This window comes from Thunnus thynnus, chromosome 3, assembly GCF_963924715.1.
Source record: "Thunnus thynnus chromosome 3, fThuThy2.1, whole genome shotgun sequence".
In the NCBI taxonomy this organism is placed as follows: Eukaryota; Metazoa; Chordata; class Actinopteri; order Scombriformes; family Scombridae; genus Thunnus; species Thunnus thynnus.
In genome coordinates this window covers 15,205,005-15,231,261 of record NC_089519.1, presented here as the reverse complement: position 1 = coordinate 15,231,261, position 26,257 = coordinate 15,205,005, and the positions used below count along the sequence as shown (strand labels likewise).

Genomic DNA, 26,257 nt, shown 5'->3' with positions numbered 1-26,257 from the left:
TCCCTAACCAATCAACAACCAGAATGTAATATTGACATTGCGTTGGTCCAATGATAGTTTCCAGATTTCATCTTCAATTCTCTCCACTGTAAGGCGGAGTAGCAGCAGAAGATAGCTCCTTGCATTAGCCAATGCAACAGTTAGCTTGTTGTAGCAGCCTGAAGGACTCTTTATACATCCATGGAAGGACTATTTAGGACTGTTGTTAAGCTAACGGGAGAATGGATTTGGACTGTGCAACGCAGCAGCGGCAGGACGCCTCTGGGGAGGCTGGAGAAAGAAACCACCGGAGAAACAACCAGGAGAGTTAGCTTGTTTGTCATTGTTGCTAATGATATCAGACGGGTTAAGCAGTAGCCACAAAGTTCTGTTAACTAACAAACAAGATGACCAACAGCTACAAATGGATGCTATGACATGAATACTTCATCTCCATGAAAGAAAGAAGAGGACGTCAGATAACGTGAGTCAGATACAGCTTCTCTCTCTCTGTCTCTTTGGTCGCTAATTTCATCTCTGGTGGTTAAATATTTCTCTGTGGCTGTTGTGTGAATTTATCTCCTTAACAAGAATGCAGCAAAGATCATATAATGTGTTGTGGGTAGTTTGCTTGTTGAAGTTACAGTGAGCTGTCTGGACTCACTCATTCATTTGGAATGATCCAGTTTTTAATTGAGTGGTTGTTAAGTCAGCTGTTGATGTTGTGTGATTAGTGAATGAGTGTGCAGGAGGTCTGGCTGCTGGCTTGTGAGAATTTCTTCAGTTCATTTTTAAGCTGAATCTATATTGAGTAATAAGCTTAAAGTAACTAGAATAATAAGTGTTAACATGTCAACTTTGAAGACTATATTTTGTATGTTGTGCACATAGATCAGAATGTGTAAGTCATGTATTTGATACATGCATTAATACTTTCTGATGTGAACCTACACTTTTAGATCTGTGAATGTTTTTAGTGTTTAGTCTTTCTAGTATTCAGCACTGATCTGTACCTGTATCAGATTATAAGCTTTGTGGTACTTTATATATTTCCGTATACTAAGAAAATACACAGGAAACACATGTAAATCATGTGATATGTTGTCTGTTTCTGATGAGAACATAAATCTGTTGTAACAATAGAACAATACTATAAATTTGAATTTTGCTTTGTTGGTAAAATGACACATTCTGAACCACTCCACAGCTAAAATGAGCACTTCTTTGTTTAGAAACAATATGTTTATGCTTCACCACTCAGGGGTTTTTGTTTTTGAAAGCAAATTGTTTTATTAGCATATAAAATTGCCCCCCACTCCTCCGATTTCATCAGGTGGGGGACAATGATATAGTTTGATGCAGTTTGTTGTAAGATTCCGTGTTGGTTTTCCTCCTGTCCTCCCCAATTTTTTGAGTCACCAGCCGCCACTGGTCTATACTGTCAAAATACATCAGAATACAAGATTATTCATATTTAGGCTGACTTTCCACTGTACAGCTATTGTTGTAACCTCTATCCACATCACCACACTCTGTCCCATTAAACCAGTGGAAACAGTTACTGCTTGTTGTTTGAATTGAACTTTCTACAGAAAAATGTAGCCTACTATTTTTTTTTATGTTTTAAATCAAGTTGGGGCCTTTGTTCCATGTTTATTTTCATTCATCCATCCATTCATTCATATTATCCATTTATCCAGAGCAGTTTAATGAGTTGTTTTGTCAACTGCTGTTTAAAGTCTAAAGTCGTATTTCTGATTTTGGAAATGATTTACCTCCAGAGCTAAAACAGCTACACAACTGAGCATTTACTCTGTACATTAATATTCTCTGTAAGATTGTTATATTGTTAGTAGACTGTGAGGCTGCTGTTATTACATTATAACTCTGTACTGTTAACTGATACCTTTACATGATTTCATTATTGAAATTGTCTCAGTTTAACACTCAGTTACTCAGTTACTGTCAGGCAGTGACAATGTACACAACAGTCACTCCAAGTGTAAGCTGTTTAAAGTAACCTTTGATACACTATGGCTGAGTGAAATTGTATGAAAGTTTTTACTGAGCAGTTACAGGTTATTTCTTCTACAGGGAAATACGACTGAAAGTAAGTCATTGTATTTTTTTATTTTTAGGCTCCTCAAAATGTGTTAGTGTGAACATGTGCACATATGAGGAGTGAAAAGTTTCCTGGTCTCAGTCATCGGTGTATGCATGTGTGTGTTGTGGGTAAGTAAGGTAAATGATTGAGAGACCAGCGGTGTTTAACAGAGTATGAACTAATGCCCTCTCTAAACCCATTTAAAGCATTCTTCATGTGGCCACTAGATGGCAGTGTTAGAAATGAATGGGCAGAGCAGGTGAGATACTGACTGTATATGTGACAATCTGTACAGCACGTGTACATGTACTGCGGTACGTGGAGGCTTAGCATCTATTTTAGAAATTTAAAAAAATCAAATGAAACAAAATAATGAAAAAAATATAATGAAATCTAAAATTATATAATAATATTATAAGACATGTAAAAAGTTTGTTGAGCATAACAGCTAGTATAAAACAATTATCTTCTTGATTATATTAAACAACAGTATCACCATTGCAATAACTTTTTAAGAAAACCTTTATCGTTACATGATGCCAGGCTATTATTCCTCCGCCAATTAATATAGTTCCTGAAATTATGAGTAGGCTGAAAGTGTGATGGTTAAATTGGTTCATCAACTGTTGTGTATCCACAGGTGTGTATTCCTGTGTGTGTGTGTGTGTGTGTGTGTGTGCGTGTGTCTGGGCTCCTTCGTGACTCAGCCCATCAGACTTGAGGACTGCAGCAGTCACTGATTTTCTGAAAAGACTGTAGTCATATGGACCATTTGGACCTGAAGGCATATCTTAGATGGGATTTGGAGGGTGTGCGTTGGATATCGGATGTAAAGGTGGTGGTGCTCAGGTCGTGGTGTATCCAGGTGAAAGCTGCGGACAGGTTACTCAGAATAAATCCCACACAGAGGCTGCTGACGACGGTAAGTGAGTTTAACGCCTGTTATTACTCCGCACTGTCGTCTTGTTGTGAATGAGAGACTTTATACTGTTTGTCACCAACTATCCTGATATGTTAACGAGTGTTTAGCCTGAAATAATGCCGTTTAGCCCAAAGCTAGAGAACGCCAAACTCCATTTAAAAATACTACCGTGTAATGTTGGCTCGTTTATGAGCAAAATGGGCACCTCGCTAAAACAAACCTAACACCTTTCAGAAGTTGACAGACTCTTATGTCAACTTCGGCAAACCCATTATTCAAAAATCATCCAGTTATTTAAAGTAAATTTGAACTTTATTGTATTAATGATGCTTGATATAGCCTCATGTAGCAGTAGGTTGTTGAGGTAAAAACAACTGTCAAAAATACGATTTTATCGCAACAAGTATTGTTATGTTGCACTGACTGCATGATGAATCAAAGCCTGGCTTCTAATAATACGTAGGGTGGCCTAAATTAGTTATGCTCTAACATTTATACCTTTGCAGATAAGGAAGCATAAATTTGACACATTTTTGAATGGAGTTTGGCGTCGCCTCCTGCCTGTGCTAGAAAATTACTACGTCTCGAGGAAAGGTGACGTCGGCGTTTGTCTTTTGTACCCTGAACAAAGTTGACGCTGATCTGTCAAGTATTTATAAAAAAAAAAATAAAAAAAAAAAAAAGCCATACAAGTCAACGCCTTCTTATAATGCGGTTTTTCAAGTTTCAGCCAATTACACAGTTTCAGACTTAATAGAGTTTTAATCCCAGTTAAAGTTACATCCCTCTGTATGTCAATAAGACCCTACCTTAGAATACGTCATTATGTCTGCACCCTCAGCAGATCTATCAGGGCAATGAAATGGCTTGTACCATTTTGTGTGTGTGTGTGTGTGTGTGTGTGTGTGTGTGCGCGCGCGCGTGCACGCGCGCAGGTAAGGTTACAGTTGTGTGTACAGGTGTATGTGTTGGCTCTTTTGCTAGAATAGGTGCTGCATATGTTGACATTTTACAAATTCAGCACATGATGTATGTGTGTATGTTTTGTGTTTGGCTGTTTAGGCCAAGCACAAATGTGCATTTATGAATGGTAGTATGCAGTTATGTCCACCCTACTGCTTGCGGCATTGTGTGACCATGCAGTAGTGTCTGCCACTGTCTAATGGACATTTCTGCTGCTGCAGCATTCTGAGTCTTACATAACAGGTTGTCCTCTGCATCATCCTGCAGGGCTGCCTGGGATTAAATAAAGACTCGGTGCTTCTCCTTGGCATGGCAGAGCTCTCTCTGTGAGTGATATGAGGATGCACCTCTACTGCTTTATCACAGCCAACTTTAAGGAATTGTGAGCTCTGTACTTCAATGTGTTGAATGATAATTTCTTCTCCATAGAACAAAATGATAATGCAGGCCTCTCTTTGATGCGGTTGTTGATCAATACCAGTAACCCAACCAGTAATTCACTCTACAGTCTAATGTCTGCCTTGCAAAAGTCACTTTGTGGCTTTTTCTCTATTTTAAACTCCCTGAGCTGAACAAAGGACATTGCTATCAAGCCTGAAAAAGCGAAAGATGCAAGGTGATATACAGCTCACTCGTGTGTATTGTGAAAATGTGATCCATGTCTGTACATAACCAACTACAGTACACTGTGCCAGAGTTATTGCAGTTCCTTGTTCACCTACAAAGGTTGATACATGTCTCTAATTACTTACTGCTACTGTAACCAGCAGCTGATAGTATTGCAGTGCATGACATCACAGGTTAGATTTAGAATGGGAGTTTAGTGTTGTTGTATGAAGTGCTTGTCAAGATTTTTTGATTTATCTTTAACTAGATGATGAGATTTGTTACAATAAAAACAAATCAGTGATCATACGACTGGGGACCATGCCACCCAATCATATGATGATTACATAAAGAATGAAATTACCCGTTTAACTAAATTAGAATTAATCTGAGAACTCTGAGGAACAAAACACTATCAAAAGTAGCCTGCACCCTTTTGTATGCAGTGATTTCCTGCCAGTGTTGATATGTGACACTACAGGATGAAACTTTGACTTCTCATTTTGCATGGATGGGATGTTCTTCCATTTGACCTTGTGGTGTAGGTTGATTAAACTGGTGTAAAGCTTTTTGCAGCTTCAAAATGCAGTTGTTGCAAATAAACCTTTAGTTAGATCTCTTCTGCTCAGTAGTGCTTTCTTCATCCTCTCTTTGAGTTGATTTGCCAACAGTAGGATTCCTAAATTGATTTTTTTTTTGGCAGCTCACACATTTAAAATCCTTACATTTAAAACGTTGAGGGTTGCAAATTAATTTTAATGTAATTCTGCTCGAAGAATTAAATTTTCTTGCATATGCAAAGTGTTTCTTCCTTTTCTCTTACTATACTGCATTTGCCTCAGTTGGCAGTAAAGACGCCAGTATATTAGGTGCCAAGTGTCTGCAAGTCTAAATCCATCCGCTCTTTGTTCAAGTGTGTGATTGTGCAGTCAGATGAGGCTGTTTATGTTCATGGGCAGGGATGTCTGTGTATGTGAGCATTTTTGTGTGCATGTGTATGAGGTAGTTGTTGGCTCTCCTCTGCCCAGACTTGTCGTTGGGATTAACGTGGTAACTTGTTGTGATTGATGGAGCTGTTATCCACAAGAACAGATGAATAGGACAACCCTTCCCTCTTTGATGCTATGTACTCTACTACTGATCCAACCCTGATCCTCATCAGCAATTTAACTTGTCATTTTACCACAATGGTAACCTGTCAATCAAAGTGAAACTGAATGGTTCAGATCTGCACTGTCTCATGGGAAACTTTCTGTCCTACAAAACGTTTAAGAACGATCCCTGAGTGGTGTAAGTCACAAACAGGTGTTATCATGTAATAGATTTAATGCTGCTCTACTCAATATTTTTATATTAATCATGAGTCGGATGACTGATTTGTGATAGGAGTTGCATGTAGTGACATACCCACCAAAAATTAGCATCTGAGCCGGGTGCAGTTACCCTGAGCTATAGGGTGCTTTACAGCATCAGCCTCATTGTTTTTTTCAGACATTTTTAGCCCTGATAAACCCACCGTAACACTACCTGATCAGCAACAAATCACAACTTGACAAAGTTAGCAACTAGCTGGTCAACATAGTGGAACATTTAACAGCTTAAGAGCCAGATATTTCACCCAGGAGTTGGTGGTGACAGAGTGAGTATTGAACTTACATTTGTCAGGTTGCATGAAACAATGGACTCCAAATGAATGCCGTTATTGCTCCTTGTGTGCTGGATTTGTAATTGTTTGCTAACATGTTAATCAACTTCATCAACTTAACAAGGCAATAGTGTGTGAATGTTACATTTACAGGTGTTTGCACTTCCCTCAGGTGGCCACAAAATCAATTAATACATCTTTAAGTTCATGATTGGATTTTAAAAACACAACAAAAGTAGCTAATGGCTTATCTCTTATAGAGTAGCATCAATCTGCCGTGACATTTTGACATGTCCCGACATGGAACACACCGCTGTATTTATTATTCGAATGTTTGAGTTCCGGGTTCCTGCTGTTATGTTCCTGCTTCCTCATTGGCATGACTTAAATGGAATAAAATCATCCTTACAGCTATGAATACACTCTTACATTACCTCTGTGTGTGTGTGTGTGTGTGTGTGTGTGTGTGACATCACTGTAAGCCAAGCATCAAAAGCAACAGATCAGTTTAGTTCTGTCTGATAAAAATGAAAGCTGAAGTGAGGTTAAAACTCAGCAAAGCAGTAAAGCTGGAAGCTAGATTAGATCTGGGATTATGAATATCTGTAAGAGGAGTTCTGCTTTGATGCAGCAAAGAATAAATGGAAAATAAATGGATTTTCACTGGGTTTCTAAAGTCACACAACTTGTAGCAGATGGAGGAGCATGCTTCACACTCTCCTCAGTCTGTGGCTGGAGTCTATTTTTGGTTGTTTTGCTGCCTTTCACGCGCACTGAGCAGCTCTCCTCCTTTCCAGGCCTCAATATGAAGGTATCTCAGGTCTGTGCTAGTACATAGTGGCTCTATTCAAAGACTACACCACAAGCTAGAGTTATTTAGCACTTACAGGAGGTGATACTGGAAAATATTAACACCGTTGCTGGCTTCAGGTTTGCATTAAATACTAGCTTTAAGGCAGAATAATTTGTGTCTTTTACAACTTCAAATGTTCTGTAAAACCCATCTTACAACCAGTCTGGCACTGTGTGTGCAACAAACGGGTTTTATGCTGCTGTTAATCTGCACAGTAGAATTGGTTTCATTTTATGTTTGGAATAAAAATGGAGAATATGTCTAATAAAAAGCTCAAACTTTAAGTAAGCTTTGCACTTTTGTTGTCAGTTCAGTGTTCTGCCTGAGGCGGGCGATAAAAGAAAGTTGGAGGTGAAGACTGCACTAAATTAGTGATTGAGACAGCTCTCTTAACTAATCTTCCCCCCCCCCCCAGTATATTATTTTACCGTACAGTATAGACTGTAACAAGTTGAGAAATGTCCATCAGCATTTTCTAGAGACTAAGGTGACATCTTCAAGTGGTTTTCTCCAATCAACAGACCAGTGGTTGGAAATTGTGAGTTTATGATTAATTCATCACAGCTCACTTCAGTATAAATTATGATTAAAAACACCTGCTTAACTCACTTGGTTGTTTAAAACAAATGAAGAAAAAGAGCCACAGAATTCTTTCTTACTTCAAATCTCTTTTCAGTCACCAATGGATGTGATAAGTGTGTCTATGTATTACTGTTGAGTAATACATAGACACACTGTTGTTTGGATAAATGAATGATGCTGGTGTTTCATCACCAAACATGTATGTTGACACTGAAACACTGCTGGTCTTTCTGTTCAATTAGAGTTGAATCCTTGAATTCAAACACAGCTTTCACTCTGCAAAATAATCCTCAGATGTTATAGCTGTAGTTCAGAAATAATGTAGGTAAAATAACTCTTCTTTTGAGCTGTTTTGGAGACTACTTGATAGATTTGTGGCACACATCTATCTGTTGTACATAACAGATCTCAGCATTGAATCCAAATCTCCTGAGAGAAGAAATGCTTTGGTGTGTCTGAGCGCAGCCAGTAGAGACTGTGCTGTTATCTTGACAGCTACACACACAAACTTTTCCTCTCACACTTCCTGTGTCAGGCAGGAATTGATTAGAATATCTATTTTAGTCTTGGGTTTCCAGAAAGACCAGTGACAGAGAGATTATATTATCTCCTAATGCCACTGGCAGCTCCAGAATAGTCTCACTACTTTTTTTATCCACACATGCGTGCCAGAGTACGTACATGTAAGTTTGTCGTCTGAGAGTTGTACAATTAAAAAGAAGATAAACAAAATAAGAGTGCAGTTACAGTGCACGACTCTTGTTTGATCCCAAAAATGATTGATGACCAAAGGCGTCCTCTAAACTGCTCCACAGGTGGTCCACATTCTGCTCTAGCCCTTCATCTGTCGCAGAATAGTGTATGTATGCTTCATGTTTGTGTACATGTATTGTTCTCTAAGCCTTTTCTGCAGGACCCTAGTTGACTTGCATGCTTCTAAAGCTTAGAAATTCATCCCACGCGACCATGTAAGCTTCACTTGTGTAAAACTTCAAGGCCTTTTTTTTTTTCTTTCAAAGATCAGAAGTTAATCAGAGTATTGTGCGTTAATGAATCCCCCTCTGCTCAGTCACACTGTCTGCATGTGAGGAAAATGTGGAGAAATTCATAATTGGTGTTTGGCATCGGGCCAAAGTTGCATGGTTTCAGCTTGTGGAGACATTTCAGCGTGAAGCATGTTGGATATTTTGAGCAGCATGAAACACAGTCAGTACATGTACATGCAGTTAAGCTTACACACTTGCTGTAGTCCGCTCACATGCATGTTAAAGGTGTTTTCTTCACTAAGCTCTAGCATGTGCTGTATAATAACTGCTTGGGATTTAACTCCCGTCAACATTCTCTATTTGTTCATGAGGTCTCACAGCTCCTCTAACCTCTATTTTATTTAAACACTCTCACTCACACTGGGCCTTTTGGCACGTTTCACACAATCAACCTCTTACTGAAGTAATAATAACAATGATGCCATTTTTTCAGGTGTCTTAACCTCTGGTCCTTTCATTTTACTTAGAAAATGATAACATTTTATTTTAAGTAATGATTTAAGAAGAACAATCTTGTTCATTAAAACCTTCCTGCTGGTTGTCATACTGCTGGTTGCTGAGTCATTTTAAATTTACTGGCAAATATTATCACTTCAGAGCGATAAATAACCAGGTAATAACAAACTGAACTCAATAATGCAGAAACCTGGATCTGGAAGAAAATCAAATTTAAACCCCAAACACTGATTTTCAGTAACGTGTTTAATGTTTCACAGACTGCTAGGGACAACTAGAAAAGATAAAATGACAGAAAGCTATTATGAGTGCAGTATAAGTCAGCAAGCAGCTCTGAAAGCCTATAGAGTATTTAAAGATTAAGAGAAAAAGTGGTGTCTGGGCACCACTAGAGCATCATGTGTGGCCCTTGTTGAGTAGGTAAGAAATTCTTACCAGGCAAAGTTGCACTTTCAATGAGTTTATATAAGTAGTTTTTATTGAACTTTATTACATGTATGCATCCAATGTAATTATACATTCAACTGCGCTATTTATAAAGCCCCACAAAGGCTAGTGTACGTACTGAAAACTCAGTCACAGTTGGGGACCAAACCTGGTCTGTAAGTTACCTGAACCAGGTGTGGCTCATTAACTAAACATGGTGGAGACACCAGATAGTAATGTATTTGGTACAAAGTAAACTGCAGCCCAATAGCGTTACACTATAACAATTACTATTTTACATTATTTTCTTTCAGTAATTTTCTGTTCAAATGAGTACTGAATTAATTATAGCCATCGCGTTAGCTAACGGTTGCCTTCATTCACATTCAGCAGACACTGAGCAACGTTAGCATTCATCTGGAGTCGTGTTTTTGTCCACCAGGTGAATGTAAGTCTAATATTCATTCTTCTTTTAGCTCTGTTTTGGTCTTCAGCAACTCCTGAGAAAACTATCTGGCTCTTCAGCTGCTAAATGTTTGACTTTCTTCACAAGCTAGTTGCTAACTTTGTGTGTCTGCTGTTTCCTACTTAGCAGTTAGCATACAGGGAATACGTTACTCTTTTTATAGAAATGGCTGCCTTCAGTTTTTACAATAGCAGTGAGACTGAACTGAACTATACAGTAAATGTGTTGTAATCCCAAAATAATGACTGAATGAAGGCTGAAAATCTCCATTAAGGCAAGTTTTTTTTGTCACAATTAGCAACACTTGCACATTAGAGTGGTTTTGTTCAACAGTATCAAAATGTTGATCAATGCTAGTTTAAGTTTGTATTATTAAAAAAATCAAAACTGATAGATGAGGTTATACAGTACTAAGTTTTTTTAAGGTTATTTTTTATTTTTATTGGATTGATCCTTTATTGGATAATGAGCAGTGAGGTTGCAGACAGACTAGAAATAGGGAGAGAGAGATCAGTTGGGTACAATGTGCAACAAAGGTCCCTGACTGGAATCGAACCAGAGACATCACAGTTACAAGGCATGCAAAGTGTTTGGCTACTGAGGTGCTCCCATACTCATTTGTTTTAAGTGAATAAATCATCTTGTGACATCAAAAAATGTTCATGTTGAGTGTTGTAGGGTGAATTGTTGTCTGTTAATGCCGGCCATTGTTGCCTGACCAAAGCAAGGAGTTCATTTGATGTTGTTTCACCACCTGATGTCAATAAATCTAGAGTAGACACCTTTAAAAGCCAGATAAATTTGATATATGTATAGACAGTGTTAATATCATCGGTCAGTTTCACTCTCTTTTACTTATCAGGGTGAAATGACATGAAATGGTCGTATTAGCTTTACTGGGCCAGTGAATTGCTCAATCAGCCGTGATGGATACAGTTATTTTCCAAGGGGAGTTTTTGCTGCAAGGTCTCAGTGATGTGAGTGATCATTCAAATTATGCAATCTTTGTATTTCAATTCCATCCATGTTTTGAATTACAGTTTGACCAGTAAGTTTGTGTTCTGTTGCTACAAATGCAGTGCAATGTTCAACAAATGTTTAGTTGTTTTGTATTTTGTAGTATTCCTCTCCTGAAAGGAAATGACTGCTGTTTTATAATCTGGATCTTATTATTGTCTGGGTGTGGGTCTAAACTTTGTATTTTTGTACATCATTCTTACTGGATATAATAAAAATTTTACTCATTGAGATTGGAAAGCAGTGACATCACCAGGACCAACAAGGCTTTACTGCCCCATAAAACAAAATGACCATATAGTCCCAACATTTTTAATTTTTGATCAGTAGCAGTGACTCAACCATAACCTGTCCAGAGATTTCTGTCTTATTGCTTACTGAACAAAAACTCCTCACCCTCTGGAGTTTCAAGACTCTCAGAGCTCCTCCACCACCCACACTGAGGATTTCAACTGCTCAGTGATGAAGGCTGGTGCTAGAAAGTAGCATATCATCATTATCATTTTTAGCTAAAGAAAGACTAGAAAACCTTATCTTCAAGCACAAATGTGGTGACATATTTCCTCTTCTGCTGGATCTATTTTCTAATTAGCAAACCCATTTCTCTCTCTCTATAGGGTCAAGTGCTGGTGCATTTATGACAGGAGCTCTTTTCTACACAGTGGGTTCTCCTGACAGCTTCACACTATAGGAGTGTGGTAGAACTGGTACAGGAAACATGACCAGTGTGTGTCTTTGTGTGTGCATGACACCGTTTCTTCTATTTGAGTTTTTGGATGTTCGAAGTCAGGACATTTTGGCCACAGGATATACGCTTGGGTAATAATTATGAATGTGAAATAGACCAGCATTATCAGACTTGTGCTTGGATCAAGGCATTTGCTAATCTACTTGTTTGGTTAATATTCCGTCTATTGGCAGGACAGACATGACCAATTTTCTGTAATCTTGCTTGGATCAGTCCTTTCATTGGCTCACTGCTGCCTGTTCCACTCCTACCTCTCACTCTCCATCAGATTACATGAGTTACTTTTCCATTACTCTCTTTGCCCCTTTCTTCTTTAGTCCAAAACCTCCCTCTCTGTTTCTCCTCAGGCTCCTGCAACCAATAACAGGGAGAGGGCCCAGGCTGCTTAGCAACAGCCAACCCAGTTGGACTGGTCAGGACTGGTCCCTCCTATTTTTTGGGGGTGGAGGGTGGACCCTGACCAGGGTAAAGTTACCTGGCAGACACACACACACACACACACACACACACACACACACAAGCTCTCTGTAAACACAGACATGGGACTGACTATCCCCTCCCACACTAGACCTTGAGGAAGGTGTGTGTGTGTGTGTGTGTGTGTGTGTGTGTGTGTGTGTGTGTGTGCAGTTTGCATTGACTAACACACACACAAACGTGTGTGTGTTAGTCAATGCAAACTGCTGTTTCTGGCACATGAATATGGCAAGAGGGAAAAGGCATTCCTCAACTAGCTCACACACACACACACACACACACACACACACACACACTTCTTGTTACTGCAGCACTGAGCAGCATGCTCGTGTTTCAGAACCAAAAAGGGAGGTGTATCCTCTCTCCCTCTTTCTATCTCTCTCTCTCTCCCCCCACCACACTATTCTCTCTCTCTCTCGCTCTCTCTCCCCCCCCCCTCCCTCTCTCCACAACCGTCACAGCCTGCGTAGTCTTTCCTTGCCTGCTCGCACACACACACACCCACACACGCACAGAGCAGTGATGGGGTACAACACATGAACGTGCAGCGCAGTGCAGCGAGAGGTGTATGTGTGAGGAGGAGGAGGAGGATCGAGTGTGTGTGAGGACAGACAGCTAAGCGCACGCCAGTCTGAAGTGAGGAGTGTGAGCGAGCTGACGGAGCTTCCATGATATTTTTTTTTTTGCTGGATGTGTTTTATTTTTTTTTTTTTTGTGGCAGTGCAGCCTGAGAAGAAGGAAAGAGAAGAGTAAGTTATGGCTGTGGCAAACAGTTAAGCAAGGGATCAGCACGTGTACATGCGTGTTTTCTACTTCATCAGCGTGTGTGTGTATGTGTACATTCTAGGGCATAGGTCTTTTAAAAGTTAAATGGTCAGTGCACTTTGAGATGTTGACTGGTGCAAAACAAGTCAATCATTTAACATTAACTTGTGTCATGGTAGATTATTTCCAGCCAGATTATTGTACACAACTCATTTCCACTAAGTGAAGAGAGTAGGAGTTACGTTTTTTGACTAAATTTGGAAGTCATCTTTATATTTTCAGCCGTTAAAACTTTTTCTAATAAGATGGACTTGGAATGTTTTGATATTTACTCTGAAAGTTGGTAAGTTGCCAGGACAAAGTTTTGTGCATGTTATATCCTAATTAGTAAAGTAACTGTGACTCTGATGAAGAGAATAAGAAGGTGATGCCAGTGTGACGGTGCTGTGGCCAAACTGAAGACACAAACCAGTCATGTAGTCTTTCCTCTGCATGTCTTTTGAAGACGGTGGGTTTGATAGTTTCCAGATGCTTTGTCGAGATGATTACACATGTAACTAAATCCCCTCTCAATGTACGTACAGTTGAAGCATTGTTTCACAGAGCTGCATGTGGCGGGTTTGCAGTCGTCTTTGTTTAAATGTGGTTTAACATAGAGGCCGATGCTGCATTCTTTATTTTGTCAAAAATCCATATTACTGATTTTAGTCTACGGAATGACTTTGAAGAAGTAATCGCAACGCTTTTAAACAAAGTTAAATTAGAATGTTTTTAAGTTTCATCAGTTGATTATATGAAACCTATAAGCCCTAAATGTCTAGCAGTCACAAGGTTTTCTTGTAATGTCACAAGACAAAGTAACCTACTGTATGCTTCGCTCGCTCTAACAACCGTCGTTGCTTCAGCTCCCAAGTGAAGCTAACTGTAACAAATGATGGATTAATATCATCCTAGGATGACATAACCTGCTAGTGATGATGAAGTTCAGCAGCCAAAGTCGAGGCGTCGCTGTTCCCAGAGGAAGCTGAGTCTGTGTAAACAGGATCACACAGCGGTTTAGAAAGCAGAGATACATTTAGCAGGTCACCGGGAAGGTAGAGAGAGGCCTCACAGGAGCATTTGAGATGTTAATGATGTTTTGAAAAGCGCCATGCAGATTTGGAGCTTCATTTTTTACGGACTGCAGAACTTGTCTTAAAACCAGTGATATATTTTTTTTAAAAAAACAGCTGTGGGGCTTGAGTGTGTTTCCTGTGCATTATCGCCTGTTTCAGGACTTTGGTCATGCAGTGAAACTGCTGTACAGCTCAGACTGTGTGAACATTTCTGACCATGTATGGACACAGGTCACGTGTTCTGGTTCTGTATTTCAATGATGGGAAACATTTCATTCCCCCATCACAAGCTCTACTGCAGTGCTATTTAGAGAGCAGTACCTTTTACTGGACTAGTTTAGAGTCACCACTCGTATCATAGTTCAAACATATAGTACAATAATTAATCAGGGATGTGGTGAAGGACAAACCCAGCTTTACTCTGCTTTCTTGCAAATTTTTGTTTTGATTGGAGATATTCTTATTCACTTTATCAGTACATCACAAGCTCAAATGAATCCCCGTCCACCGTCATGTATCCAGGTATCGATCGGTTAAGATAGCGGTGGCGTCAGAGGAAGAGGGACTGCTAGCAGGTTATGTAACAGCTCAATCCACAGTACGCCATATAACCTCAGGACCAGTCCTAATTGGAGTGGCAGTCAGCCAACCAGCTCAGTCTCTCCATCTAGTTACCTTCGTTGTTCCTCTCTACGCCTCTCTCACTGTCCATTATGATCACTCTCATTACTCTAATGCTGCTTCTTTCTGTTTCAGCACTGACTCACTGTATTTTATACAGTTTCTCCTGACATTCACTGATCTAAATATCATTTCCCTCCTGCGATCTTTTTGCTCTCAGTAGAAAGTCGAAATTTTCAGCTGCTTTATAGACATATGAGTTTATCATATTAATATCATAGCGTTCTTAATGGAAAATACAGTGACATTGATTTGAATGTTAATGTTTCTTAACATCTCTCACCATCTGTTTCTCTGCCATCCTCACTTTGGAATCATAAGGAGAATCAGTTGTGTGTGTGTGTGTGTGTGTGTGTGTGTGTGTCCTTTACGTCATCTGAACACACACACACCCTGTCAGCAGTGACACATTTCCTGCTACGACCTCACACGCAGTGTTTATGTTACGTCAGAGTAGAATGGATTGCAGATGCATGCGCACAAATGTACACATGCACACACACACACACACACACACACACACACACCTCTGCAGTGACTGTAGGCAGGAGAATCCTAATGGCAGAATGACACAAGCTGGTTATTAAGTCACACACACACACACAGTCGCATTCATTTCTCAGAATGACTAAGCACTCTGTTTATTTCTATGGCAACCACTTTTGCTGTGTTTGGGGTGTCCTTCTGTGTGATGCAGCGGGAGGCTGAGTTTAACTTCCACCGCTGTCTTTCATACACCAATGTGTTAGCAATCTGTGTGTGATATGTCCATTGTGTGACTGCGGAGGTGTGTGTGCAGTGATATCAGCACTGCTACTGGATGTTGCTGTAATGTGATGCAGTGGTGACGCTTGCCAAGTGTTTCTATGAAGGGAAAGGTGAGCTTGCTGCCTCCTGTCTGTTAAAAGCTCCCCGGTTGGCTGTCTGCCCAGCTGAAACAAAAAAAACCATGAGCACAGCGCCTTCATCATTTTACATCATTAATTAATTAAATGAATTCTAAATCACTTCATTAGGCAGCTGGAGTCGATTGTGTTCAAAATCTGAAATAACGGATAGATGGTGTTATTTGGAAATAGCTAATTACAATGACAATAATTTGCTAATTTACTTCCACACTGCTTGCGTTTTAAATCCCCTGAAAGACAGTTGGATTGAGACTGTTTGTATAATGTGAAATTACTTGTGTAATGTAAGCAGTTGTGTATGAGCTGTTGCTCTCATCCTGTCAGGTGGAGGAGTCCTGATCAAGTCTTGTTGCCTTTGCTATCATAGATCTCTAATGCAGCCAGCAAGAAATCAAGTGAAAGTGGTTTGTGAAGCTTCAGCACTGTGTCTTTGCTTTCTCTCACCCCATCTGATGCACCCTGTCAGATTTTTTTTTTAATCCAAAAACTGAGCAGTAATCAGAAGTAATAGAATAGAAAAGTAATTCAAGTGTTTGTCAGTGTCTTATCATCTTGTTAGTTGTAGTAGATATTATACATTTTGAAAGCGATTGGATAGATGAGTAACAGGAATGTCGGCGTGTTGTAAAGGTCACATTAAAGCTGCCTCTCTTCCAATGTCCACTTGATATGGCTTTAAAGTGAACTAGGATCACAGTGGGCGCAGCCAGTATTAAATCCCACTGTGCATTTCTGCTCGAAATTTATACCAAGCAGATTCATATACTATATTTGTTATTTCTCTTCTTCCTTTTCTGTCTCTATATGATCTGCTCAGCTCTGTCCTCCTTCATCCAGCTGGTTGTTTTGGCTCCTTTTTCCCATGAGCACTGACTGTAGACTGACTGACCATTGGCGTCTCTTTGTGTTGTAAAGTTCAGATTTATATAGTTGTTAGGAAACACTGTTACTGGTAATACAGATAAAAACCATAAACATTTGTTGGCTGAGGACTTGGGTCCTATATAAGATAGAACGTCCTAGTCGGCAAATCAGATTTCACTGTGCTGTGTGTACAATCACTGCTACCCTGCTGCTCCTGGCTTTGTGTGTGTGTGTGTGTGTGTGTGTGTGTGTGTGTGTGTGTGTGTTCACCTTTGCATGTCCCAGTGAATATTCACACTTGAACAATTACTGTTACACTCTCTGATGTCCTCAACACTGCTCTTTGAAAAATGCCATGTTGCAAATTTCAGGGCTGTCAGTTTTACTTAAGTAAATACTGAGGATATTCTCTCCCAGTCAGAGTATTACATGAAGCACAGTAGCATGGCTTTATAACTACTGGAAATAGGTGAAGCTATTGCTCAGATAACATCCAGTCCGGTGATTTACATTATGGGATGTATTGGTGATTTATGACACAAAACAGTAAGACGATGTAGCACAGAGAGCTACATTCTTCTAGTTTCATGTGATGTGCAAAAGAAAATGTCTTGAAAACATTGTCCTCAGTAATGTCAAAGAAAACTGAAGAAGCTGAATTCTATCAATGACAAAATTGGCCGAGTTCATCATCTTCATGTGTCACATATATTATTGTAAACAGAGAAAACCTGTATAAGACAGAAAATGACAAAGAGTCAAAGTAGTCTGGCAAAACTACTCAAAATAGTAGTTAAGTTACTCCTTAAGAGATGAGTATTGATTGGCTGTCACCATGTTGCATGACTCTCGTCCTGAACCGAACCTTCAAGTCCGGTTCTAAATCCCATAATGATCAGCTAAGAACAATGGAGCTGACTGTAGGTCACCACAGATAGCTTCTAGTGCAGTCAGCTGTGGCTGGCACGGCCCACTGTGAGGCTGATTATTGCCTTGTTACACACACACACACACACACACAATATCATGAATCCTCTCAATCTTATCACAAAGGGTCAAGATGATGGATTGACATTGATTAGGGTGAAGTGGAAAGTAGAAAGGCAGAAGAGAGAGAGAGGGATGAGACTGGAATGGCAGATATTTAAAAAAGTAAAAGAAAAAGAGTGAATAACTCAAAGTGATGCAGACAGTGATGTTGGAAGAGAGCTGGTAAGATAATATAAAGGTTAGATAAACAAAATGTTACAGTCCTCTCAGGTCACTGGGGAAAGGATGATGAGATTCACGTTCACATATTTAAAAATATTTGTTGTGCTACTAGTCTCTCTGGGCTTTTGAGTTGGTTTCCATTCCATCATCTTTATGTGTGTCTTGTTATGTAACTCTGATAAGTGAGGAAACCTCAGCTCGCTGCAGCCGCGAGGCTCGTTGTACAAGTGGTGAGGTCTCCCTCCTTCATGGCAGTTTGACTTTGTTGATCCAGTGATTCTGTTGTTTGACTTTACCTCAGTGTACCATGATTAGAGCAATGCAAATAAAAAAAAAAAAAAGAAGCTGGATTTGTTGTAGTCCAGCCAAGCTGAGGGCTGTCCCCTTGAACAAAACAAACACCCCCTTCAGAGCTTGAGAGCCATATGAAGTAACACAGCATCTGCAGGGGTTTATTACATAACAACAGTCAAATGGAAGACACATATTTTGGAAACGGGTCACCTATTAGTGCTTGTGAAATTTAATAGTGATTTGTACATTTAAACAACACTACACAATCATTTCATTTGTATTCATTCTAAAGAGAACAAGGACTCATTAAGCACAGTTAGTTGAAGCCAGGAACACACTGGGATGATCACATCTTAAACTACAAGATCATATTTTGATCCACGTCCTAAAAATCAAACATGATTGATGTTATCGATGAGTGTTCTGATTGGTCGGAGGCTTCTAAAGGAGATTAGAGATTTGTCTGTGGTAATGAGGAGGAGTATGCATGGCTGAACCGGGATTATGATTTGGTTCTGAGCGTTTATTAGTATATCAGTATCTTGGGAGAAAATAGTTTCACCTTTTAATGCAACTGTAGGTCATCCTCAGGTCAATGAAACATCTGAAAATGTCTTGGAAAATACAGTAAATAATATTCTATGTTGTTATTTTTATATATTCAATGCATTTATTAGAAGTCTTTGTGAAATATGTTTGTGCTGCACCTACATATGCATTGCATCTGCTTTACTATCCTGTAGAGTTTACTTTCTTTTTTTAAATTATGACTTTTGTATTTTCATAACTTACTCAGAGCAGTATGTGTATTAGCAGTAGCAGTAATAACACAGAACTGCTTCACTGATATTCAAGCAGCTTCTCATCAAGTTTGAAGTCAATAACTTGAACTTTTTCCTCATTTGAGGAAATGTTCCATATCTAATGAGTTTTTCCAGCTGGATTCAAATAACAAAGCAATTGTTAAAGACATTAATATACTGTTACTGAATCATGCGTAAGCCTACTCTTTATTAGGCCTCCTATAATTGCTGAGGAGTGCCTCTTTAATCTTGTGTTCACTCGTGTCACTCTTCTTCTTCTTTACTTTTTCCTCTTCCGCTCCATCCAGCTCCAGGCATAACCTGCTCGACAAGCGTGTCTTAATGCGTAGCAGGGTTCAACTCTTCAACAATAGTCATTAAACTTGTGGATTAGCCCTGTTATTCACTTCAAACTCGCACACACACACACACTAAGTCGCAGTGAGGCTAATGGTGAAACTGATTCTAACAGGAGCGGATAAGACGTTTGGTTGGTGGAGGGCTAGTTGAGGAGTTTGAGCCAGAGGAAGTCAGTTCAGTTTTAGAGGCTTCATGTCAAAGACAGTGGGCTGCGCTCTCTCCCTCTCTCTCTCTATGCCTGACTGTAATGTAGGACAGTCTTTCACTCTGTGTCTTTCAGTCTCTTTGCATGATAGAAGAAGAATTAGCCGGAGTGCAGTTGTTGATTTAGAAAATAAATGACAATAAGAAACCCACAAAATGAAAAAAATGTTCATCAATCAGCAGACAATAATACGGTAAGAAAAAAATACATATATAAAAGAAAAGAAAATTAAGAAAGAATTAGACGTCATTTATTATACAATTTCTTTAAAATAAGCTCTTGAAATAATTTGGCATTCCTTATCTTCCATACCTGAGGAAATACAGGCCATGTTTAGTTTTGTAAAATGCAAGGTGAGGATGGACGACCTGTATTATGAGAATGAATATAAGAATGAATTTTAAGGAAGTTGCTGAAAGATGAAAGTGTCAAGAAGAGTGTTGCTCATGGGAGAATGTTGGGTAAATTAAAGAGTACGGTCAAGACCTGTTGTATGTGAAATATGCCCTCAGATAACTTCTGTTGTGATTTGGTGCTATATAAATAAAATTGACTTGACCTGACAAGAGTTGGAGCATTAAAAGTCTGTTTTATTCTCAGGAGAAATATATGGATCTGATGTCAAGGGACTGTGCTTTTGAGAAAATCGCCCTCAAGAAAACACATAAAGAGCAAAGTGAAATGACTTTTCATCAGGATGTGAGTTTGAATAGCGATGTTCCTAGACAGTCTGAAATGACCCAGTGAATGCCAGAGGGCAGCCGCCGTCTCCTTTTCAAGTCTGATCCCTGGTGTGCTGGAGTCATTTCCTCTACTATGGGTGTATTTCATCGGTCTGGTATTTTTGCACTGCTCTGCCCTCAGATTAGCTGTCAGTAAACATGTAAGAAGACGAAGATGAAGAGTTTCTATAGGTGATCCTCTTTTCTTTGGCTGCTGAACAGTGGTGGCCATCACTGTTCAATGTTAACTAGCAAGTTCTTTGCCTCTTGACTGAAAATGGACTTTTGATGACTTCCAACTAGAGGTGACGTGATATACCAGTATTGACAATAACCGTGACATTTAAAAAATGAAATGTTGAAATCATGTAAATAATCCAGCGCCTCTTAAATCATTTCCGTTTCTTTCTGTTCTTGCTTTGTCTCCCACACACACACACACACACACACGCACACACACGCACACCTTGTGGATCTTTTGTTTGTCAGTTCATTGGGTTGCCTTTTCACTATCCATCAAGTCTAATTGTTTTTTTGTACACTTTTGTACAGTTATGGTTACAGACTCTCTCTCCACCTCCCTTTGGGGGTTTTTGGGTGGACTGTTGGACAAAAGAAAACATTTTTAACAACCGATGGCTAAATTGTGATGAGCATTTATCACTGTTTTCTGGTGTTTTGTTAGTCGCAATCCTAGAAAATACTGTGGATATACACTTTAAATAAATACTTTAATGTCGAATTGCTTTAATACTACAGACTATCTCCCAACATGTCAGAAAAAACCACTAGGAGAGGTGTTGCTGCATAGCTAAGAGATGGAAAAAAATGTTAGAAGCATGCATTAGTCCACTGTTTGTTACTGCTGACTGTTTGACAATGAAAGCATGTTTTAAAAAGGTTCAACTCCAGTCTGAAGGACAGACAGATTTTTGCTACTAGATTCTCTGCATGATCCGAGCTCCTCCGATGAATCTGCTGCATTTTTGATACTAACAGTGACTCAGGTTGGCTGTTTGCCTGCTCTCAGACAGACCGGAGGTGAAGCTGACAGAGCAGCAGATTGTGTGTGTAAGTCGAGTGTTAATGAATATTTGATTAAGCAGAGCTGACTTCGCCACCTTCACCTCAGAATACCACATATCTGATGCTCATCTGGAAAACTGTCAGTCGACACTTGTGTCTCAAGCCTGCTTCATAGTTAATACAAGTGTGTGACGTACACAAGCTCTCTTCTTATATAGTGAGTAATGAGAGAAATGCTCCTTGTGTTATTGAATGTGCTGCTTGTGTAAACCCTGTAATCAAGCCTGTAAACCAAACCTAACAGTGGAAGTAAGGTGACAGGACTGTCAGACTATCTCTCTGATTTGCTCCAACCGTCCCTCACATTATTGATTAGTGCAGAGGTCGACTGTAGGGATCATACAGCGAGGACATGCTGACAAGTCGTTATTATTCTGTCCACCCACTGTATTCTAAATGGGAGAATTCAGCACTTTATGATCCCGATAAAGACATTTATAGTGGTGTAAAACTTCTGCAGCAACAAGGAGGTTTACTCAGATGAAAAGAAATGATTGTAAGTGGTTGATGTCATCTAAGCTTGTTACAGGTAACTCTGCTCCTCTAAAAACAGAAAGGTTGATAGATCCTGTTTCAGTGAGGTAACGGTTTCCTGAGTAGTTGAAGGCTGTAACCGTACGCCTCTTCTGTCTGTCTACCTGGAAGTGAGTCGACTCTCTCTGTGTCACCCAGGGGCCCTGCTGTCATTACTGGATAATGGAGATGGAGTGCTGTCCTGGATCTGATCGCCTTTATATAGCTGCTCCTCTCTTTTTCTCTTTGTCCCTGACCCACATACACACACAGACATGCATACACTCACACACACACACACACACACACACACATACAGCAGGTGTCAGTCTCACTCTTTGCATGCCACAGTGTTTGTGCGCAAACATGGTAGGACTCTCTTTGCTCATATCGTCAGCCTGAACAGAATGTGGTTGGACTGTGCTATTTATTTGCTATTTTTTATTGATTTTGTACAGAAAGACGGCTTCCTGCTAAAGCTAGAAATCAGACTATCAAGGCTTTAGTTGAAGATGTCATCAGTTGACTTTATGGAGTCTGTCATTCCACACTTAATTATTGCATATGTGTTTATGGTTTTATATCTTTTGGCTATGAAAATATTCTGCAAACTGCAACTGCAAAATGAGTTTGACCTGATGTGACAAGTGTTCACACCTATTTCACAAGGGTTTCTAAAGCTGTTTATCATCAAGACACACTGAGGAGTTTGTTCAGTCTGTGTGTTACCAGCCTTGTATTTGCAGTCATTAATGCACTAAATATAGTTCTTGGTTTTAGCCTGCAGAGGGCAGCCTTTCTCAACTCTTTTACCATGGAGCCACTTTTAGTCATGAATCAGTGTGCAGACAATGAGTTGTCTTGGCATCAAACATAATGACAGTTCAGTTGGGGGGGGGGGTATAATTCAGACTTGTATGAATTACAGTTGTCATTTACAATTCGGACAACTTTCAGAAATATGGATTGTCAACTAAATGTCTGTATGTACATATTTGGTAATTTTTTTTAGTGAACATTGTAGATCATATCATCAAAAAGTGGAGCCAGTGTGAGATGTATTAAATATACAGTATGAAACATGTTCTGTACTCTTAATGCTCTTTATTACACAACCTCTCATTTTCTCCTCTCACAGCTGTCTGACTTGATCCCTCTGCTCACTAGCAGCACATTAGTAGCATTTAGAATGATCTCTACCTCTTTCTTATTGTTTTCAAGGTTTTGAACAGTTCGTTCAATCTAAGCAATTTGGGCAAAATGAATGAAATTTGTACAAAATACTGACATGATGTTTTCGGCATGTGTTCTTGTTTACCATGTTTGGGGCTAAATCAGGATAAGACATAATAATAATACTAATAATCTTTTATAGAGCACTTTTCAAAATCCATGTCACAAAATCAGCAAAAACAGATAAAAAACTATTTAGTGTATAAAAACCAGTTCAGTGTAAGAAAAAAACAAGAAATAAATAAAAGACAGTTCAAAGATTAAAATCAGGAAAGGCTCTCTGATGGAAGTATGTTTTAAGAAGAAATCACTGACTGAGCTGACCCTGAGAGCCTCGGGGCCCTGACTGCAAACGCTCTGTCCCCTTTAGTTCTGGAACAGATAAAAGACCTCTGCCTGAGGATCTCAACGTACCAGCTGGTACGGTAGACGAGACACTGCATCAGAGCTATAGCAGGGAGTAATCAGTAAGATCTTTAAAATCAATTGTAAAACACACAGGGAGCCAGTGTAAAGAGGCTAAAACAGGAGTGATGTGATCATGTCTTGGTTCTGGTTAAAAGCCTGGCAGCTCAGTTCTGTACAGTCTGGAGTCGATCAATAGATTTTTGGTTCAGGCAAGTAAAAAGGCTGTTGCAATAATCCAGGCGTGATGAGAAGAAGGCATGTAAAATGGTCTCTGTGTCTTTAAAAGTTAATATAGATCGTATTTTAATATTTCCAAGATGATAAAAGCATGATTAAATTACTATCAAACCAAATGTCAAGATTCCTTGCAACAGGCTTGATATGATCCAATAGGGAACCAGCAGATGGCTGAATTTGTTTCATGATGACAAGGCAATGACTGTAGAAATGACATTAAGTCAATTGATTGATTGATATGTTGGTTTTTTATGAAACGTGCTTGTCTTTAACATTTATTTTTCCTTTCTTTTGCTATTTTTCAGATGTTTTGAACAACAGAGTCCCAAAAAATTTTGCATCGTGTCTTCAAATAGGATAGAAGGATCAGTCTCAGGGCCCATAAGTGGATACTTTTCTAAATTACAGTTCTGCATTTGACAAGGAAGCGATGACTTGCAGCCCTTTTGGAAATACCGCAGCATTTTTGAGCTCTGTTTAAATTATATAAGTGGATGGACTGTAACTCTGTGACATACTAAAGATATTATGGGAACATGGATTGGAAAAACTGCCAACTCTGCCCTACGGAGAATGGATGGACATTTTATCAAATCTCAATATAAAGCGTATAAAAAGGTTCAGGAGTAAAGCTCAAATTATCATTCTGTAAATAGCATTTGTCTTTTTTTTTCCACAACCAGCATGAGAAGGCCGATGGTCAAGTAAAAGCCTGCACATCACAGATCAGAAGAAAGTTACAACATTGTACAGAGCGACTGACTCTCGGCCTTCCTGACCTGAAGATGAGTGTTTCTAAGCCTAGTGACATCTTCTCTGTCGGGGGGAAGAGCGGGTCCAGCATGACGCTTCCTCTTCACAGTGCAGGAGACCACAATGGGAATGCTTTCTCAATTTCCTCTTCTTCATCCTCCTCCTCCTCCTCCTCCTGCCTGGGGGAATTGTCTCCTGAGTCACTGCGGAGTCTGAGCAGCCTCAGTGGTGGCCGGACTGACAGCCCGCAGGATTATGACATGCTTGAGGTCACTCTGATGACGACAGTTATGACCAAAACGGATGAAATGACAGATATTGTCATTTCAAAATGGTCACAAGAGGAGGAAAATAAACAAGATGATAATGATGATGTCTCAGTGGGAAAGATGCAGACGGTGACAGAACTGTCAGAATCCAACGACAACTCTACATCTGTTTACCTGGACGCCAACAGCAGCGAATACCACCAAGACACCTGGAACGACAATGACAACCTGACACTGGCCCTGTCCTTAACGACACATGGCGGTAGCCGTGGTAATAATCATGACCTCAGCAGTGGAAGCAGCAATGGGAGAAGACGTGGCTCCTTAACTCCTGATTCAGATGCAACAGAAATCCCTGAAGATGACGATGAAGAGGAAGCTTTGTTTCTGTCAGTGAGCTCTGACGTGGATGTGCGGAGAACCGGCATGATCCTTACAAGCTCGAGCAGTCAGTCTAGCGAAGGCCCGCTGAACCCAGGAGACTCCGCTATGACGACTGAGCTCCAGACAGAGGGGGCTATAGCTGCAAGTGTAGCCGATGACAAGAGGTCAGAGCAGGTGTTAGAAGTAGCCGAGGTCGCCTGTCCTCTGGATTCACCTGGGAAAAGCCAGACAGAGCCTTCTGCTTCTGAGGACCTTAGTGAACCCACCCAGATATCACCTTCTACTCACTCTTCTACCAATCCAGTTCAAGATGCTAAAGAAGTCACCATTCCCCCGCCTGAGGAAGCTGAAAGATATGCGGTGAGCTCCAAACCCGCCAACTCCAATACTAGCCAGCCAGCCAGAGCAGCAAAAACCAAACCAACCGCTGTGACTTCAGCTGCCCCCAAGACTGCGGCTTCCACAGCCATCAAAACCTCCAGTCTTGAGGCAAAGAGAGTTTCCAAACTGGACCTAAAAAATGTCAAGGCTAAAGTTGGATCTCGTTCCACCTCGTCCCCCCCTAAACCACATGGCCAGGTACTGTAGTATTATTGAAAAGCTTACCTGTACCAGGCATTGTATAGTTGTCTTTACTGCAACATTTGTAATTCTAAACCTCTTTCTTCTTCTCAGCAGAACAAACCTGCTCCAGCTAACGGAAAGAAAGCTGTTCCTAGGAAGGAAGAAGTGCTTTCTAACGACGGGGGTAAAAGGCAAAGGTCATCTCCGGTCAAAGTGGCCGTGGTACTGAAACCCATCAGAGGAAGGAGCTGTAACCTCAAAACCAGCCACAAGACAGCAGCCAACGACTCTGCTCAGCCAGAGAAGAAGAGTGTGACCGTCAGTCGAACACTTTCAACCTCGACCAGCTCACTGGGCTCAGAGGTGGCTGAAGAAGGACCCCAGGACACACCCAGGAAGGCTGTCCAGGAGGTGCCTGATACCGTGGAGACCAAACATCCAAGTGAAGCTGCTGGTGAAGAGTCTGTGGAGGATCAAAGGGAGGGTACTGGAAAGGCTTTACCGACAGAGTCTGCTGTGGAGAAAACAAGGACTCCTAGCCGGGTGAGTACTATGAGCCTGTCTGAGTATGTTTAAACCTCCATTGCCTCA

General features: G+C 40.1%; 1 protein-coding gene across 7 annotated transcripts; it reads left to right on the top strand.

Moving 5' to 3' along the window:
- The first annotated feature begins 128 nt into the window (after positions 1–128).
- On the top strand, positions 129–26,257 carry LOC137179609 (uncharacterized). 7 transcript variants are annotated; one of them, XM_067584422.1, is made up of 5 exons: positions 2,743–3,005; positions 4,236–4,294; positions 4,499–4,584; positions 24,002–25,681; positions 25,778–26,257. In XM_067584422.1, exons 4-5 carry the CDS (start codon positions 24,482–24,484, stop codon positions 26,240–26,242), a joined length of 1,665 nt encoding a protein of 554 aa, XP_067440523.1. In that variant the 5' UTR covers positions 2,743–3,005; positions 4,236–4,294; positions 4,499–4,584; positions 24,002–24,481; the 3' UTR covers positions 26,243–26,257. The 7 variants fall into 7 exon arrangements, with proteins under 7 accessions (XP_067440525.1, XP_067440526.1, XP_067440523.1 ...); XM_067584424.1 differs by lacking the exons at positions 2,743–3,005; positions 4,236–4,294; positions 4,499–4,584 and adding exons at positions 129–463; positions 12,161–12,278; XM_067584423.1 differs by lacking the exons at positions 4,236–4,294; positions 4,499–4,584 and adding an exon at positions 12,161–12,278.

Bases quoted from the DNA above. Each gene is read 5' to 3' on its own strand.
- LOC137179609 (XM_067584425.1), top strand. From the start codon at position 24,482: ATGAGTGTTTCTAAGCCTAGTGACATCTTCTCTGTCGGGGGGAAGAGC. The intron at 25,682-25,777 runs GTACTGTAGTAT...TCTTCTTCTCAG, and splicing joins CCCCTAAACCACATGGCCAG to CAGAACAAACCTGCTCCAGC.